This window comes from Pyrenophora tritici-repentis, chromosome 1, assembly GCF_003171515.1.
Source record: "Pyrenophora tritici-repentis strain M4 chromosome 1, whole genome shotgun sequence".
In the NCBI taxonomy this organism is placed as follows: Eukaryota; Fungi; Ascomycota; class Dothideomycetes; order Pleosporales; family Pleosporaceae; genus Pyrenophora; species Pyrenophora tritici-repentis.
In genome coordinates, this window is record NC_089390.1 from 6,371,031 (window position 1) to 6,386,453 (window position 15,423).

A 15,423-nucleotide genomic window follows, 5' to 3' on the forward strand; every position below is an offset into this window, starting at 1 on the left:
TTCCATCATAAGTCTCATTTCTCAATTGCTAAAGTGATCTGACAAGTGCTTGTAATCAGAGGGCCGACTTACTGAAACAGAACTGTCGACGACTATACAGAGAGACTCGACCATTAAATATATTGTATTATAACTCGATATTTCGATTTCCAGGGCAGCCCTCAGTGGTGTAAGCATTTTAGAGGAAATTTGTTTATTATTTTGTTTGTCAAGAAGATTGCAAGCGACAGAATGCGCGTAGATACCAATACCACAACTGCGAAGAGACAGAAAAAGTGTTGATAGGTAGAAGGTATCCTTCTATCCGCATTATTATGTCTGAGTACTAATCACTGGTTGTTCGTTGGCTCAATGTAGATCAAACAAGCTTCTATAGGTATGGGAGCGACGTACAGTGTAACAACATCATCTTAATTCGAAGAACCCAGGGTCCGAGTAGACTTGCGACACCGAAGTTGATGGGTCACTATAGATGTTTGAAGGATTGTTAGGTGCGGTAGTTTTGGGCGGGTGGCTCTTTGGGTGGAAGAAACGAAGATAGTAAATCACGGACAGTTGGTCATAAGTGAAAGATTTGGCGCGATCCAGGGTACGCGTGACAGGCCAGCTGGATCACAGGTGATGTTTTGATCTCTTCGCTTGTGAGTGAATTAGCTCATTTGGGTTGGTCGCTGAACCGCAACGTATTTCTTGCGTACCTACTATGAATCACCTCGACCATAGCGCAACACAACAGCCCAACTATGGCGCCCTCTAGGTCTAGAAACCGTAGGAGCGATATACCGGAGTCCTCCTTGCTGGAAATCGTCAAATCAAGTTCTCCCGTCAATGAAATGGAAGGCATCAAATACCATCCCGCTATCTCTCAAGCGCCAGAAATGCTGCAACTTCCAAATGAGTTGCTTGAAACTATAGCCTCACACCTAGTACCTTCGACAGTAGTGCACACACTCGAAGGTACATCCGTAGGTCGCTACAGCTCCCTAGTCCGTCAAGGCACGCGAAATGGTCGCTACATGTTGCAGAGCTGGCCTCATATTAAGTATCTTCGGGAGTTTTCTGCATTGTTAAACCTTGCTCTCGTTTGCCGACGCTTCAGTTCGATCGTCGAACGCGTGCTATACCGCGACATATCTCTTCCGACTCCATCACTACACAAGGTTATCGGTTTCTTCCAATATCCTACATCTTCCACGGCGCGGCTGACTCGTACTCTCATTCACCGGCCGGATCTCGCAGCTCGCATAAAGTCCCTGAGAATGTGGATCCCGGATAGAAGGTTGGTCTGGACAGCAAATGAGCCCAACCTGCACCCGGAGAATCCTTATTATGATGTGTTCAAGATAGCATCTGACCAAGTCTACCGATCTAATTTGCCTTTGCTTGGTCGGACATTCTGGGGTAGAGAGCTAGAGCGCTATCAAGAAGTCGATCTAAGCGCCTTTCTTCTCTGTCTGATACCGCGACTTGAATCACTGGAGCTTATGTCTCCATATGCGGAGTTTGAGGACCTGGACCCGCGTGGCCGACATCGATCACCGAATGAAAAACCCAACTATGCTGCATTTGATATGGCTCTCAGCATCACCGACTCGATCAAGTCAATCTACGTCACTTCCCGCATACCGCTTACTATGCTGCCATCGGCGTCGTTAACTGAGCTGACTTTAGACATAATGTTCTTTGCAGCCAGGGATGATTGGTTGGCAACCAGTTCGGTTCTACCAAACGTGCGCACCCTGATCGTTGAGTTGAACGTTCCACTACTACGGGATATGCACTTCGGTACTGCGACACGAACATTGGCTGGTCCGCGGTCGTTCTTGAAATTCATGGTACCGAACATCGCGACAATTGCCATAGAACCCTGCAAAGGTACAGATCCGGAATGTGCTCCTCGTTTTGATCGATGGGGCGCAATGATTCCAGAGCCTAGAATGGATCGTGATCCCCAGGATGTCAATGAGACATTTGGAATGAGACTAATCGATCAATACTTCCTGAATGAGGTGCGCAGTGCACTTTAGCCGGTGAAAGACAAGTTACAGAAGCTTTCCTTGCCAGCCAACTGGTATGCCTCTGCTGGCATGGGCGTCAGACCTATGTGGAATCTCAAACCTTTCAGTCGACTGCGGTCTCTTCTTCTTCCAAAGATTGCGATTATCGCCAATCCATACGCAGAAGACTATGACGAGAACGAGGACAAGAGACAAGCTGTCACCTTTCTACCCCGGTCACTGCAGGAACTCTGTATCACACAAGTGGATGTAGAAGTATGTGATTGGCTACAAGCGGGCTTTTCGCAAGCAGCTCAAGACGAATATGCTCTGCCGAGTCTGGAAAAGGTCACGTTGATATTTCGAGATGATCTTCAACCGGCACTTCCTATCGGCTTCGTGCATGACGCCAATGAAGTTGGTGTCCAGGTAACTGCGGTCTGGAGGGGTGAGATGCAAGTGTTGGAGGCGGACGCACCTGAAGAATGGTCATGTAACGTTGCGTATCTTCCATGACGGTCACGAGGATGGCATGAATGAGCTGGTTGGGTTGTGTATTCCCTCGAGTGTCAACAATGCGGCGAATTGAACTCAGGCTGCGACAACATCTATCACAACATGCAATCCATGGCATTGGCGAATACTTCCATACGGACTGTGATACATGATAGGTTAAAAAGCGTAGGCTCGTGTATTTTGGTTGCTCTACTTCAAATCGATATCCGTGTTTGCTCTCTGTTAGAGTTCTTATTTTGCAGGTCTCACCATAAGCTGTACTCACATTAGCTAGCATGTCGAGCGTTATTTTGATTGAATGACTCACAATGAAACTCATTTTTTCTCTGCCTCCCCACTTGGTCAAGTCCAAATCTACTTTTTTGACTGGTTCAAAGCCGTGACGCGCATACATCGGTGCTCCCATGGGACTGGCTTCTAGAAAAGATTTCACGTGTGCTTCGTCCGCTTTCTCGCAACCCCAACGCACGAGCATGCTACCTGCTCCCCGCCTCATATGTCTCTCGAGTGTGACCAGCGTATCAAGAACGTAGTATGGCTGTCTCCCAAGTATCTCCCGCTTGTTTGCGTTGAACAATGCGAATAAAGCCTTGAACATTTCAGGATCGCTCTCGGCATATGGCTCAGGGACGGTTAACCCAGCATCAACTTCCTCCCAAGTCCGTTCTTTGGCGCCCTCTTCTGTGGGCTTGACATAACGCCAACGGGCACCAGCAATCATCTCGCCAGTTGAGGTATCGATGCACTTGAGGTAGAGGATTCCTCTGTTGACGATACCCTCACGGATGTCTTCAGTCACAGCATCGAGCGTCTTTTGAGAAGGCTCGCCGCGAGCGTAAAGAATCTTGTTGACTGTCGGGCGAAAGACTTCGTGCCGTAAACACATATATTGCTCCGCTTCCTCAGGCTTGAGGAGCGAGATCTGGAGATTCGGGTCAGGCATCTTCCTGGTAATACGACGAAAGAAGTGCTTAATACTGCGTGCAGGAGTAGATGCGGAAAAGGAAGCAAGCAAACGCGTTTGCTGATTGTCAGTACACCATCAATGCTGTGTGACTGACTATGCTGCAAATTTATCCAAAAGACGCTGGGTGCACTTATGTATCCACAATCGTTTGGGGAACAGTCATAGCCAGCCTTGCCGCATCGGAATCGGAATCGGAATCGGAGTTGAGGTCAATGGCAGCGTGGAGAAGATACCCTTGTAGAGAGGGTGTGATCTCCAGCATAGGATCACGTGCCCTTCTCACATACGCTCCCCAGTAAAAGGGCGCTCCTCGTAGGGCACCAATTTGTCGCGGCTAGAGCGCGACATAGCAGTACATTTAAGTACAAGCTGGGGGCCCTGCAGCAAACGAGGTGGCTTTGCTGCAGGACTAATTACACTCTGGACGAATCTTGACTGGACACCGGGCGGGAGGAAACTATGCTATTTCTAAACAACAAAATGGAGACAAATTGGGACAGATTTTACCGGCCCGGGCTGAAGCAGGGGATAGTTGCTAGGAGGTGATAGAGGAGGTGATGATGGCGGCCTCGCTAGGCCCGTTGCCGCGGCCGGGTACCTAACGTGTCCGTGCGCGTGATGCGCGGATTCGCGTGATGCGCGGGGAACACCATATCCACTACTTCAAAAATGAAGCTATTAAGCCACGTATATAAGCTGTTATTATACGAATTTATAGAGGGGGAGTAATTAGATGCTTGCGATCAACTTGTACTATCTATATTTTGATGGGAGGTTGACGTTGCGGCCACGTGATGTGAGCTTTGATGGAGGAGCTGGAGGCTCTTCTTGAACTTGAGCACCAGCGCGAGCAGCCTCAACGCGTTTTTGACGCTTGTTGTTCGATGAGGTAGCTGCTGAAGCTCTCCTCTTTCCCTTTTGGGGTAGTTGTATAGCTTTAGCAGCGTCTCTCTCCTCCTTCTGGCGCGCGCGTTCAGCTGCTTTCTCAGCTCGCTCAAGCTCCCTCATCTCCTTGAGTCTCTGCCTCTCCACACGCCTCTCCTCGAGCTCATCTTGACGCTGCAGTCGAGCCTCCTCGCGCTGCTTCTTGGACCGTGCTTTTTGGAGTTTCTCCTCCGTCTCATCTCGCTCCCGTACTGCTTCTCTAGCTCGAGCCTCACGCAGCTTGCGAGGAGACCAGAAGACAGAGCCACCGTGATACTCCTGGCGCTGTTGAAGGTCAAGAGCTTTGCCCTTCTTCCTGTGCTTCTTTTTATGTTGAAGAGCCTCCTTTAAGCCCTCGTTCTCATGCTTTAAAAGCTCATACTGCACAGAGAGATGGTGAACGCTTGAGCGCAGCTTTCTTGCCTCATACTGATGGCTATCATTAACAGCAGCTCGTACTAGCCGATCGAGCTTTCTCCAGTCATGATCAGAGAGCCCTGACGATGAGCTTCTCTCAGCTTCTGGCGTGCTAGCAAATCTACGAAGGATAACGTTGGCATCCATCGGCCAGATCCCAGTGGCTTCGAAGGCCTTCAATATGAGGCTCTCTGTGAAGGAGGATATCCAGGCGCTCCAGAAGAGCGGGAAGAAGTCCCCTTTCTTGATTGGAATAAGGCCTTGAGCCTTATGGAGATGGTTAGTGAGCTCGTTAGAGTAGGCTTGAGAGAGTGGCTTGAACAGCACTACATCTAGCGGCTGGAGCGTATGGGTCGAATGGGGAGGAAGGATCATGAGGAGGATCCTATGGCGATCGCAGTACTTAATAAACTCCATCGTGAGGTGAGATCCATGGCCATCAAGGATGAGCAATCTCCATCTACCTGATCGTTGCTTTGTAGAGCGATCAAACACCTGCTCCAGCCAAGCTAGGCCTACGTTATCATTTGACCAGCCTGTTGGAGATGATGAGACAAAGACCTCATGTTCTCCTGCCTTGATATCTTCTACCCAACTCGATCGTATAGCTCCATTTTTAGCTGCGTAGATAAGGGCTGGAGGCAGCGAGCTCCCATCAGCGCAGCAGCAGGCCAGGACTGTCAGAAACTCGCGTGATCCATCCTGGAGAGATGCTCGAACCTCCTTCTTCTCCCATTGACGCCTGCTGAATATCCTCTTACTTCTGCCTATCAAGCCAATTAAGAAGCCCTTCTCATCCATATTGTATATATCTCGAGCCTCTAGGTGATATTCGGTGATCTTTCGATGCAGCAGCTCGAAGTAGAGTCTATACTTTGACTCAGAATCAGCCAGGTGGCGCGTACGATCCATGGCGCTGGTCCACTTTGAGATGAGATGGATCTCGTGTCGGTTGATGAAGCGAGTAACCCAGCTCTCGCTGAGCTGCTGATGGGCTACTTCTGATGAGAAATTCCTGATCATCTCTCGTGTAGGAGGAATGCCTCGCTTTGTGAGCTTTTCGATATATCTCACAAGCTCTAGCTCTTGTTGTGGGTTGAGTTTCTGCTGGTTGAAGTTCTTGTCTCTTTCTGAGCTTGTCTGGCCCTGGTGCCTTCGGGTCAACGTAGATCTCACAACACCATGCTTAGCAGCAATTTTAGTATACGAGAACTGTTCTCCTGGCTCTAGATTTTCAATATCTTCAATCGCAGCTTGAATTGGGTCCATATTGGTGGAGTTAACGTGTGTTGAAGGTGAAGGGGTTTGACGTGTTTTGGTGTTCCCCGCGCATCACGCGAATCCGCGCATCACGCGCACGGACACGTTAATCCCTGCAACAATTTTCTTGACATTAGTTTTGCGACGACCCGCCTGCACCTCTTCAGATTCACGACTTACCACAATGGCGCCCGTCACAACAGTTCCACATAAGTCTGGTGGCCATCAGCGATACACGGTCAAAACGAACGGCGCGGAAAAGCATCAGGCGGATCTCGAGGCCGGAAACAGCGATGCAGAGGCAGGCGCACTGCAGCAGGTCGAGGAAGCACAGGATGATTTCGAAGGTTTCGGTACAGATGATGAGGAGCACGTGAATGGCGAGGCTCAGCAAGAGAGCGATTCAGACAGCATGGACATTCAGCTGGAACAGAAGCCAAAAGAAAAGCCTGTTTTGCCCAAAGACGCCGAAGAAGAAGAGCTTGAGCGCATGATTTTTGGCGACTCGGACGGGTTTAGAGAAGGCTTAGAGAAGTTCTCGCTCGATCCTACGTCCGGCGCATATGGCGATGTATCAGAAGACTCCGGAGCTGAAGAACTCGATAATGTGGCGGATCAAGACATATTCTTCTTCGATTCAGGTCCAGTTGCTGCGCCCGCAGGCTCTGTGGCTGCCGTCAAGGCGACTGAATCAGATGATGAAGACAGCAAACCCGCTTGGGAAGACAGCGATGACGAGAGGCTCGTGGTCAGCTTGGCTTCGGTGCCTCAATTGAAAAAACTACGCGAAACGACAGATGACGACATGGTTAACGGCAAGGAATACGCGCGAAGACTGCGAAAGCAGTACGAGAGGCTATACCCGACGCCGGACTGGGCGGTACATGCGACAGGCATGACAAACAAGAAGCGACGACGAACAATGAATGAGGATGAAAGCGATGATGAGTCCGCGAGCGATATGGATGTAGATGAGGACTTGTCTACTCAACCGCTTGCCAGACTTCTCAAGGATGCGGATATCCTGTCCCGTACCTCCAGAGGCACAGCGAAGCGGAGGAAGCTCCAGGCAGGCTCCATCAACATCCAGCGACTCAAGGACGTCGCGAAAGCTGGGCCAGTAAGTAATACGAGACATCAATCATTGCTTAGCTAACAAACTTTAGTCGGCTATTACCTCTCTATCCTTTCATCCAACCTACCCGCTACTCCTCTCCTCCGGCCCCAGCTCCACGCTGTATCTTCATCATGTCAACCCTAACCCGCCGAACCCAAACCCTCTTCTTACTTCACTGCATATCAAGCGCACTCCTCTCATCACAACCGCTTTCCATCCCTCTGCATCTGACTCGCGCATTTTCCTCGGCGCTCGACGCCGCTACTTCCATGTCTGGAATATCACAACGGGCAGAGTAGAGAAGGTTGCGCGTGTATATGGTCATCAACACGAACAACGGACAATGGAGTATTTCTCACTATCACCAAACGGTAGTTACATGGCCCTTCGTGGGTCTTCTAGAAAAGGTGGCGGAGTGATCAACATATTGGATGCCAAAACGCTGCAGTGGACGTCACAGGTCCGGATCGAGTCGAGAGGCGGTGTGGCAGACTTTGCGTGGTGGGGTGACGGGAAAGGTATGAGCATTGTGGGCAAGAACGGAGAAGTCACCGAGTGGAGTATCGAAGACGGTATCGTGGGAAGATGGACTGATGATGGCGCCGTTGGCACTACCGTCATCGCGCTTGGTGGCAGGAGTGGGCGTGAGAACTGGATAGGTGGCGATCGATGGGTGGCTATCGGGAGCTCAAGCGGTGTGGTCAACGTCTATGATCGCAGGGCATGGTGCGAAAACAATCCTTCCATCGATGGCTCCCAGGCAGACTCAAACGGCGGCATTCCGAAAGCACCAAAACCACTAAGGGACCTACAAAATCTGACGACACCGATTTCACATCTTGCTTTCACAGCAGATGGCCAGGTCCTGGCGATGGCGAGTCGGTGGAAGAATAACGCAATGAGGCTCGTTCATTTACCTTCGGCCACCGTCTTCAAGAATTGGCCAACTCAAAAAACGTCCCTTGGAAGAATTACAGCGGTGGCGTGGGGGAGACCAAGCGAAGAGGAAGAAAGAGAGGGCAGTCTAGCGCAATTAGCTGTCGCCAACGAAGCCGGTCATATCAGGATGTGGGAGATACGGGCATAGAACTGGAACTGACGGGAAGCGACTAAACAATATTATCTACACCAGGCTCAGGCTTTGATATACAGAGCTGCCCTCTACCCTTTTCTGTTCAACTTGTGAAGTTTTTCAATATTCGGTCTCTTACTGTGCTTCCAAAAGCTTGCCATTCTCAAGTGCAAGCCACGGGTCCGTACTTGCTGCGGCCATGACTGCGACTTCCCGAGAGAGAATGCATGGACGACGAAGCATACCTTTCTTTCCCGTTTTGTGCAAACATGTCACGTTGCTCCCACCCTTCTGATCGATTGTCTATGCTCACTTTGTTTACCACTTCAGCCATGGCAAGTGCACTCTTATCACTTGGAGAAATAAAAGTCCCATCTTTGCAGCTGTTCTTCTCTCATCACAACAACAACAACAACACCACTTTTGGACACATCGCAAACTACGATCTTTGCACAACAGCCTACCACCCATATATTCGACGCTATATAATAGTATACCAACATCTTCTCTTCATCGGGATGGCCAACAGGATGCGAAACAGGGACAGGTCAAAACCCCACAACACTTCTACAAACAACGGTTCTGATGCTGACGACCCTTCTAGATCGACGTTAATCGAGGCCAAGTCTCGCAAGACGTTCGTACGGTCGGCCCCTCCAAAGACAAGCAATACGCCATCCACATCAGCTCCTTCTGCGTCTGGCATTTCGCTTGACTATTGGTTCCCTACATCTGGCAATTCGCTTGCTGCATGGCTCCCTACAACGGATTTTATCACGGTCAACTTTCCGATGCATCCATGCCTCAGGGAAGACGGAAGGCCATCTACATTACAAATACCACCCACGAGAAACAAGTGGATTTCCTTCATTTCCAGTGCTTGGGAAGGCACTGCTACTTCGTTTTCCAGGGTCCTGAGCTCGTGGCCATGCCTTCCAATTGTTCAGCTAGCACGGAACTGCTGGAACTGCTGGCTGAGCTCGTGGCCATGCCGTACAACTGTTCAGCTAGTACGGCACAGCTGGAACAACTCGCGTACTTCCATGGATCTTGTCGTCACAGTCATCTTCTTCATCGCAACTATCTTCGCAGGCTATATTGCACTCGAATTCGTGCTCAAGGCCTTGCCCGGTGTTGTCGCCCAGGCCTTTGATGGCAACTGCAGTGTCGTCTACGTTACTGTCCCTGGACCCATCATCACCGTCTCACTTGTCGCTGCTTCTCCTACGAACCCAGCTCGAGGTACTTACTACTTCTCTGTCGTCAACAGTACAACACGTTGGCTAAACAGCATCGCCCCACCCAGTCGTTTCAGTACTCTCATCACGCGAACACCAGAGATAACCCCTATTGTCTCTTCGTTATCGGCAACAGGATCATCATTTCCAGGCGAATCTTCTGTATCCTCGACGGAAATCTACACCTCACCTGACTTGTCTATACCGGGACTTTCGTCATCATTGACAGTGCCGCTAATCTCCGGCTCTACCATGGTTTCACTCAGCATGAGCAGACCTGATACTACTGTCCCCCTTCCTTCGTTGAGTCCATCATCTGTAAGTTTGCTGTAGCCTGTCACGCCACCACTGTTGGTCTCGAGCTTACGTTGACTTTTCAATTAGCCGCAGAGACCCTACCCACCGTATCCTCCGTCCACCGGCGTAATCAGCAGTGTGTTTTCTGGCTCAGTGTCTACATTGTTGACGTCCACTGTATCAACCTCGGTCTTTTTGAGCTTTGATTCAAGTGCATCCGTGGTTCCCGAACTTCCGAGTGGCCCGATCAGTTCTGCTTCGATCTCCTCACCCACGATTTCTGATATCTCTTCCGAAGTTCTACCCAGTATCACGCGCAGTTTTGCTTCAGAATCGTCTTTGGATTTGCCGACCGCAATTACAAGTATCCCACCTTACGATTCGACAAGTTCGGTCAACGAAGCGCTTCCCACAGTATCTTCTGCCTTGTCTCCCGGACTACCCACCGAAACTGATGTGTTAGGCACGTCAAGCGTCCCTTTAACGTTCACGTCAACTGTACCCGACGACTCATCTACGGCACTTACTAGTACCTCAATCACCGTGAATGATCCGTTATCCTCTCCTGTCGAGTTGACGTCCAATCCTATCCTACCCACCACCTCAATTCCGACAATCGACACTAGTTCAGACGAGATTGAAGAGCCAAGTACAACACCTCTATTGTCTTGGAGCTCTTTTTTCTCAAATCAGTCAACGACTGTTACTTCTCTCACGCCCACGCGAACCGATGAGTTTACAATCTCGTTGGAGAGGCCTTCTACAGAGCCTGGTAGTCTGAGCGTGTCGGGCATATCAACAGAGCAATCACCGGGTCTGACACCATCTGAGAGTCCTATCTCGCCAATCTCATCTTCAGATCTAGCCGGAATACCCATATCAAGTGCGATAGATACATCTACAGCAGACCTGGAAACGCCCACTCTGACATCCTTGTCTGATAGTCTGAGCATTCCGCCGCCAACATCAGACGTCTTGCCAACGACTTCCGAAGAGGCTTCTAGTTCGATGAGTGGCTTGCTGAGCAGTCCATCTACATCGCTCATGGAGCCTTCCACCTCAATATCCATATCTCCTAGCTTGACGGCTACCCTGCCTCTGCTGACGCCTTTGCCGAGTTCAGGGTCGTCCTTTGCGGGAAATCTGTCGACTAGTTTGAGTTCTCCAAGCCGGAACTCAAGTATCTACAGTTCCTCAATTACGTCGTCAAGTTCTTTGATTACGCCTTCGAGCAGCGCCACCATTCCTAGTTCCTCGGCCACATTCGCCACTCTCATACCCAGCGCGAACGTTTCTTCTTCATCAGACATGGTAGCGACTAGTTCTTTGCCCAACTTTATGATTCTATCTTCAAGCACCCTGGATTCGACATTGACATCACCCTTGTCTGTTTCACCGTCATTCCCATCAACAACCCCTTCGGGCTCAAACGGGACGTCCTTGGCTCTGGTTCGTGTCATGACAAAGGTAATCTCGTACGGAGATACTGCAATCAGCTTCGTTTTCCCGTCGCCCACCATCTTGACGACAGTATCGTATTGGACAGGTACCTACCCCACTGTGACTGGGCCATTGCCATCCGATCTTGCGACTTTATCACTGACGACACGGACTGAACGACAAACGCCACTGTCAACTTTGACGTCAGTTCAACTTGTTTCCCCAAGATCGGGATTTCCAAAGAAGGCGGCGAGTCCAATTTCCAACGGAGGCATCCATACAGAGACAGAATTAGCGAAGCGCCAAATCATTCCCACGCTCTTAAGGCCGACACAGACACAGAATACAGGAATGGCGACATCAAGAGTGGCACTTCCAAGTGCACCTGGGCCTTCATCCTGCGGTGAGTCCGGCAATTTCACACTCACTTTTGACGACACAGTTGTCGGCGATGACGATCAAGTCCTACTTGTCGCCAATGGCATGCACAACCCCTATCATCACCTCTTCTACGCCAACGGATACACATACATACCCGATATGTGGGAGCCATATGCTTCTATTTCGCAGCCCAACATCGCCATGTTCTTGCCTTTGACCGGAACTCTCCTTCCCAACACTCCATTTGCAGGCACGCTGCTGCCAGGCGAGCTCGGTGCTGGACCACGGGCTCCAGTGAACGCGTACTGGTTCAACGCGTACTCTGCATATTTCGGATGTGCTTTGAATGGTCTCACACCTTGCACGCTACGGATTTCAGGCTATCGCTATGACTCGACACTTCAGAGGGAGGTCCTTGTTGCAGAACAGAATGCAACACTTCCAGCATGTTGGGGCTACATCAACTGTCGGCTGACGCAGATCATCTTCAGCGACCAGTTCCAGGCACTCTCGGGCATCCAGTTCAAGGCGTACACATACAACCTGAATATACCGCAGGTGCACATGATGGACAATCTGCAGATGGAGTGGTACAACAACACATGCTCGGCGGGCATACTGCGCATTGGACATAGCTAGAGTGTCGAGGAATGGACATGGAAGTTTGTGATTGGCAAGAGTGGGTGATATGGGATTTAGTATAGTATTTCATAGTAACAGCACAACATGTCTAGAATGGAAATACTGGTTATCGAGAGTACCTGCAGATGACCATGATGGTAGTCCCCGGTGACTCGACTAATGAGCGGTGACGGCTAGGCCCGAGAATGACAACGAGGAGTGAGGAGTTGATTGGGCAACATAGTAGTGACGGCAGTGGTGGACCGGCTGGTGTTTCACCCGTCAAGGTGGCATGTGACCCGAGGAGGCCAAGAGGGCGGGGGAGATAGGAAGGCAGGACGCGTAGCGTGCGTGTATGGCGACTTGGGTGCTGCGAGCTTGATCCAGGGTCCGGTTTATGGCGTCACGCGGCCAAGACCATTCATCACGCGGGAACCGCTGAGGCAGCAGCAGCACTGGAATATAGGCAGCCTCTTATTCGGCGCCATTTCTTGCATTTTGATTTCCCTCTTCTCGTTTCCCAGTCCCAGCTGCACGTCTTATTCGCCTTGCAACCACTCAGTTTTCGTTGAATTCCATGTCCTTGTCCTGTAGCCCGCCATAAGCGACCCGGACTTTCTCTGCCTGGCCGACTCTAGTCTTTACCGCACTCGGCCTAGCGTCTTCACCTGCAAGCTTGCCATACTCACGGGTGATAGCAGTCTCTTTCGGCTTCTCCAGTTTCAGAGAGAATTCTCTCACTGCGGCCGAGGGAAGGCCGCTGACTAAGGTCGAGAGGCCCGCGCCTACTTGTGCAGAGCCATGGCTGCCTTTGCGCCCTCGAAATTTCCCTCAGACGTCGTAGAGAAACCCCACCAAGAGCCCCCACCACCACATCTCCAACACGGACCTTTCTCCCACCAGCTAAACCCGCCAACCGCGCCTTTTCCCACAAATTCGCCCCAACTCTCACGCCGCACCTCACGCGATCTCCGTCATCAACTCTCCAGCGGCGCAATGGCAGGCGCAAACGGCCATGGGCCCATGGCAGTGCCAGGTGGACGCGTCAACGAACATAGAGCAAACTTGCGCGACATGGGTTTCGCCGGCCCGCGCAGTCCGCCAAACAACAAGAGTAGGCCCAGGTGTGCAAATACTGCACCGCCGTATGCTGACTTGACCAGATACGTCTCATGTACCTTGCAAGTTCTACCGACAAGGCGCCTGCCAGGCTGGAAAGGCCTGTCCATTCCTCCACTCAGATGAACCGCTGACGGAGCGCGCGCCTTGCAAGTACTTCACAAAGGTGAGATGCACGCTAGCACCATGAGAAATCTCACTCATCACATGCTCAGGGAAATTGCAAATTTGGCCAGAAATGCGCTCTGGCTCATATTCTTCCCAATGGTCACGTCGTAAACCGCGGGAATGCTGGTGGCCACTTCAGCCGAATGAACGTTCCCCATCACCAAGAAATTCCCATGAATAGCTCGCTACTCACCATGCAGGCACATATGGGCGGCATGCAGCCAGGCTATCCTTACGCCATGCAGGACGAGTACGTGAACCAAAAGAACCAGTATGATATGATCCCAACCATCGACACCACCTTTTCATCCCATCCCGCTTCCAACTACGGCTCACCGCCTAATGAAAACGGCCGCCTGCCTATATCGCCGACACACAAGGGTCTCAGTGTCATGGATGTCCAGCTTCCGGCTTCTTTTGACAGCCAAGGTATCTCCACCATGGCGCGCTATGGTCCCATGGCCTCGTCTGTGCCAGCCAAGTTCCTCGCAAACTCCCCGCCATCCTCATACCAAGCCGATTCTCCCGCACTGCGGAACCTCCACGACTCCGCATTTGGTGATGGTCTGCGGAGAGGAATTGGAGCCCTGGGCTCATCCCCCCCGGAATCTGTAGAGCAACCCAATGGAAGGAGGATGCTGCACTCTGAACTTGCTGCGAACCGCTCCCGCGGTCTCATGTCATCGAGTGTAGGTGCACGACCAACATACAAGGACGAGGAATGGGACGAGACAGACATGATTGGCAAATTCGAAGAGGATCTTCTGCCGAACTCGCTCAGCGATTTACTTACACCCCAGGAAAAGATGCGCCGCTTCTCGCGCGACCAAGGCGAACATGAGAGCTCGCTTTCACACCGTGCTTCGCAATCCAGGCTTGGTGTCTCTCCGACGGCATCAGACCTCAAATATGGATCACCGTCCGGAGCTACCGCTTCGCCATCACGTTTCCAGTCCATGTGGGCTAAGCCACGAGGACCCACGTACGACTCCGGATTTGAATCTGGTTCTTTGCCCGGGCAGTCGGCTTTCGGGCATGTTGGCTCACCACTTCGTAATTCGACCCTCCACCCTGGAGCCAGTCCCTCACTGCGCGCTATGAACCGTCCCCAAACTGGTGATACAAGTTCCTACCTCGCTTCCCCTCCCCGCCAAGCGTCAATGAGCATGATCAGTCAGCAATTGCAGCGTACCCGTCTATCCAATGAGCCGCCCAGCATTACCAGCAACCCCGTTCATCCAGGCATCAACCGCGTCACCTCTGCCTCTAGTATCGGCAGTTCGAGCGGACGTCTTGGAATGGATCGTGCTGTTAGCAGCAGCAGCATTAATCGTGAGAGGATTGAAGAAGAGCAGGGCTTGTTCAGTATGGAAGAAGAAGAAGACCTCAACAAGAGCAGAGACGGCGCATCTACTACTTCAAGCACAAGCAACAAGCGCTTGAGTGGCTTGTCTTGGGGTAGTGGGGGCGGTAAGGGCAGCCCCAACCTCGCACCTGTTGGCAGCCATCGCGCCAATGGTACCTCAGGTCTCGGAAAAGAATCAGGACCTTGGAGCAACAACGCTTAAGTCTACACAACTAAGCCTATCTATTTGCGGCTCTCTGCGATACCAATGTCTCTTACCCGCGGTAAAGCCGTAAGTCGAAAACGTGGCTTTCTCACATGTTCAAAATCGGGTGGAAATCTTTAGCGTTTCTGGCGACTTGCATACGGGCCATTCACTCTTTTACGTGGACCCATAATTTTCATAATTTTTCAAGCAACATTTGATGCTCGGCATATACAAAAAAGTCTTTAGGCTTCGGCTTCGGATATTCAAGCGGGCACGACTAGGCACATCGTACGCGATGTGCTGCTCGCCCTTTTTCTTTTCCATCTATCCCTGCAC

At 51.1% G+C, this 15,423-nt stretch overlaps 8 protein-coding genes across 8 annotated transcripts; 5 read left to right on the forward strand and 3 right to left on the reverse strand.

Annotated features, from left to right (window-relative positions):
- Nucleotides 1-1,259: 1,259 nt before the first annotated feature.
- On the forward strand, nucleotides 1,260-2,586 carry PtrM4_024940 (uncharacterized protein; the record flags this gene model as incomplete). Its single annotated transcript, XM_066103636.1, has 3 exons — nucleotides 1,260-2,009; nucleotides 2,049-2,426; nucleotides 2,482-2,586. 3 exons carry the CDS (start codon nucleotides 1,260-1,262, stop codon nucleotides 2,584-2,586), a joined length of 1,233 nt encoding a protein of 410 aa, XP_065965838.1.
- Nucleotides 2,587-2,867: 281 nt separating this feature from the next.
- Nucleotides 2,868-3,456, reverse strand: PtrM4_024950 (uncharacterized protein; the record flags this gene model as incomplete). The annotated part of the gene is made up of 2 exons (XM_001932256.1): nucleotides 2,868-2,930; nucleotides 2,983-3,456. 2 exons carry the CDS (start codon nucleotides 3,454-3,456, stop codon nucleotides 2,868-2,870), a joined length of 537 nt encoding a protein of 178 aa, XP_001932291.1.
- Nucleotides 3,457-4,233: 777 nt separating this feature from the next.
- Nucleotides 4,234-6,090, reverse strand: PtrM4_024960 (uncharacterized protein; the record flags this gene model as incomplete). Its single annotated transcript, XM_066103637.1, has 1 exon — nucleotides 4,234-6,090. The coding sequence occupies one exon, from the start codon at nucleotides 6,088-6,090 to the stop codon at nucleotides 4,234-4,236; it is 1,857 nt and encodes a 618-aa protein (XP_065965839.1).
- Nucleotides 6,091-6,265: 175 nt separating this feature from the next.
- Nucleotides 6,266-8,285, forward strand: PtrM4_024970 (uncharacterized protein; the record flags this gene model as incomplete). Its single annotated transcript, XM_001932257.2, has 2 exons — nucleotides 6,266-7,201; nucleotides 7,248-8,285. The coding sequence occupies 2 exons, from the start codon at nucleotides 6,266-6,268 to the stop codon at nucleotides 8,283-8,285; spliced, it is 1,974 nt and encodes a 657-aa protein (XP_001932292.2).
- A 1,028-nt stretch (nucleotides 8,286-9,313) lies between these two features.
- PtrM4_024980 (uncharacterized protein) lies at nucleotides 9,314-9,841 on the forward strand (the record flags this gene model as incomplete). Its single annotated transcript, XM_066103638.1, has 1 exon — nucleotides 9,314-9,841. One exon carries the CDS (start codon nucleotides 9,314-9,316, stop codon nucleotides 9,839-9,841), a length of 528 nt encoding a protein of 175 aa, XP_065965840.1.
- Nucleotides 9,842-10,494: 653 nt separating this feature from the next.
- Nucleotides 10,495-11,325, reverse strand: PtrM4_024990 (uncharacterized protein; the record flags this gene model as incomplete). The annotated part of the gene is made up of 2 exons (XM_066103639.1): nucleotides 10,495-10,989; nucleotides 11,029-11,325. The coding sequence occupies 2 exons, from the start codon at nucleotides 11,323-11,325 to the stop codon at nucleotides 10,495-10,497; spliced, it is 792 nt and encodes a 263-aa protein (XP_065965841.1).
- Nucleotides 11,326-11,596: 271 nt separating this feature from the next.
- PtrM4_025000 (uncharacterized protein) lies at nucleotides 11,597-12,265 on the forward strand (the record flags this gene model as incomplete). The annotated part of the gene is made up of 1 exon (XM_001932260.1): nucleotides 11,597-12,265. The coding sequence occupies one exon, from the start codon at nucleotides 11,597-11,599 to the stop codon at nucleotides 12,263-12,265; it is 669 nt and encodes a 222-aa protein (XP_001932295.1).
- Nucleotides 12,266-13,048: 783 nt separating this feature from the next.
- On the forward strand, nucleotides 13,049-15,102 carry PtrM4_025010 (YTH1, Cleavage and polyadenylation specificity factor (CPSF) Zn-finger protein; the record flags this gene model as incomplete). The annotated part of the gene is made up of 3 exons (XM_001932261.1): nucleotides 13,049-13,361; nucleotides 13,411-13,532; nucleotides 13,582-15,102. The coding sequence occupies 3 exons, from the start codon at nucleotides 13,049-13,051 to the stop codon at nucleotides 15,100-15,102; spliced, it is 1,956 nt and encodes a 651-aa protein (XP_001932296.1).
- Between the last annotated feature and the right edge of the window lie 321 nt (nucleotides 15,103-15,423).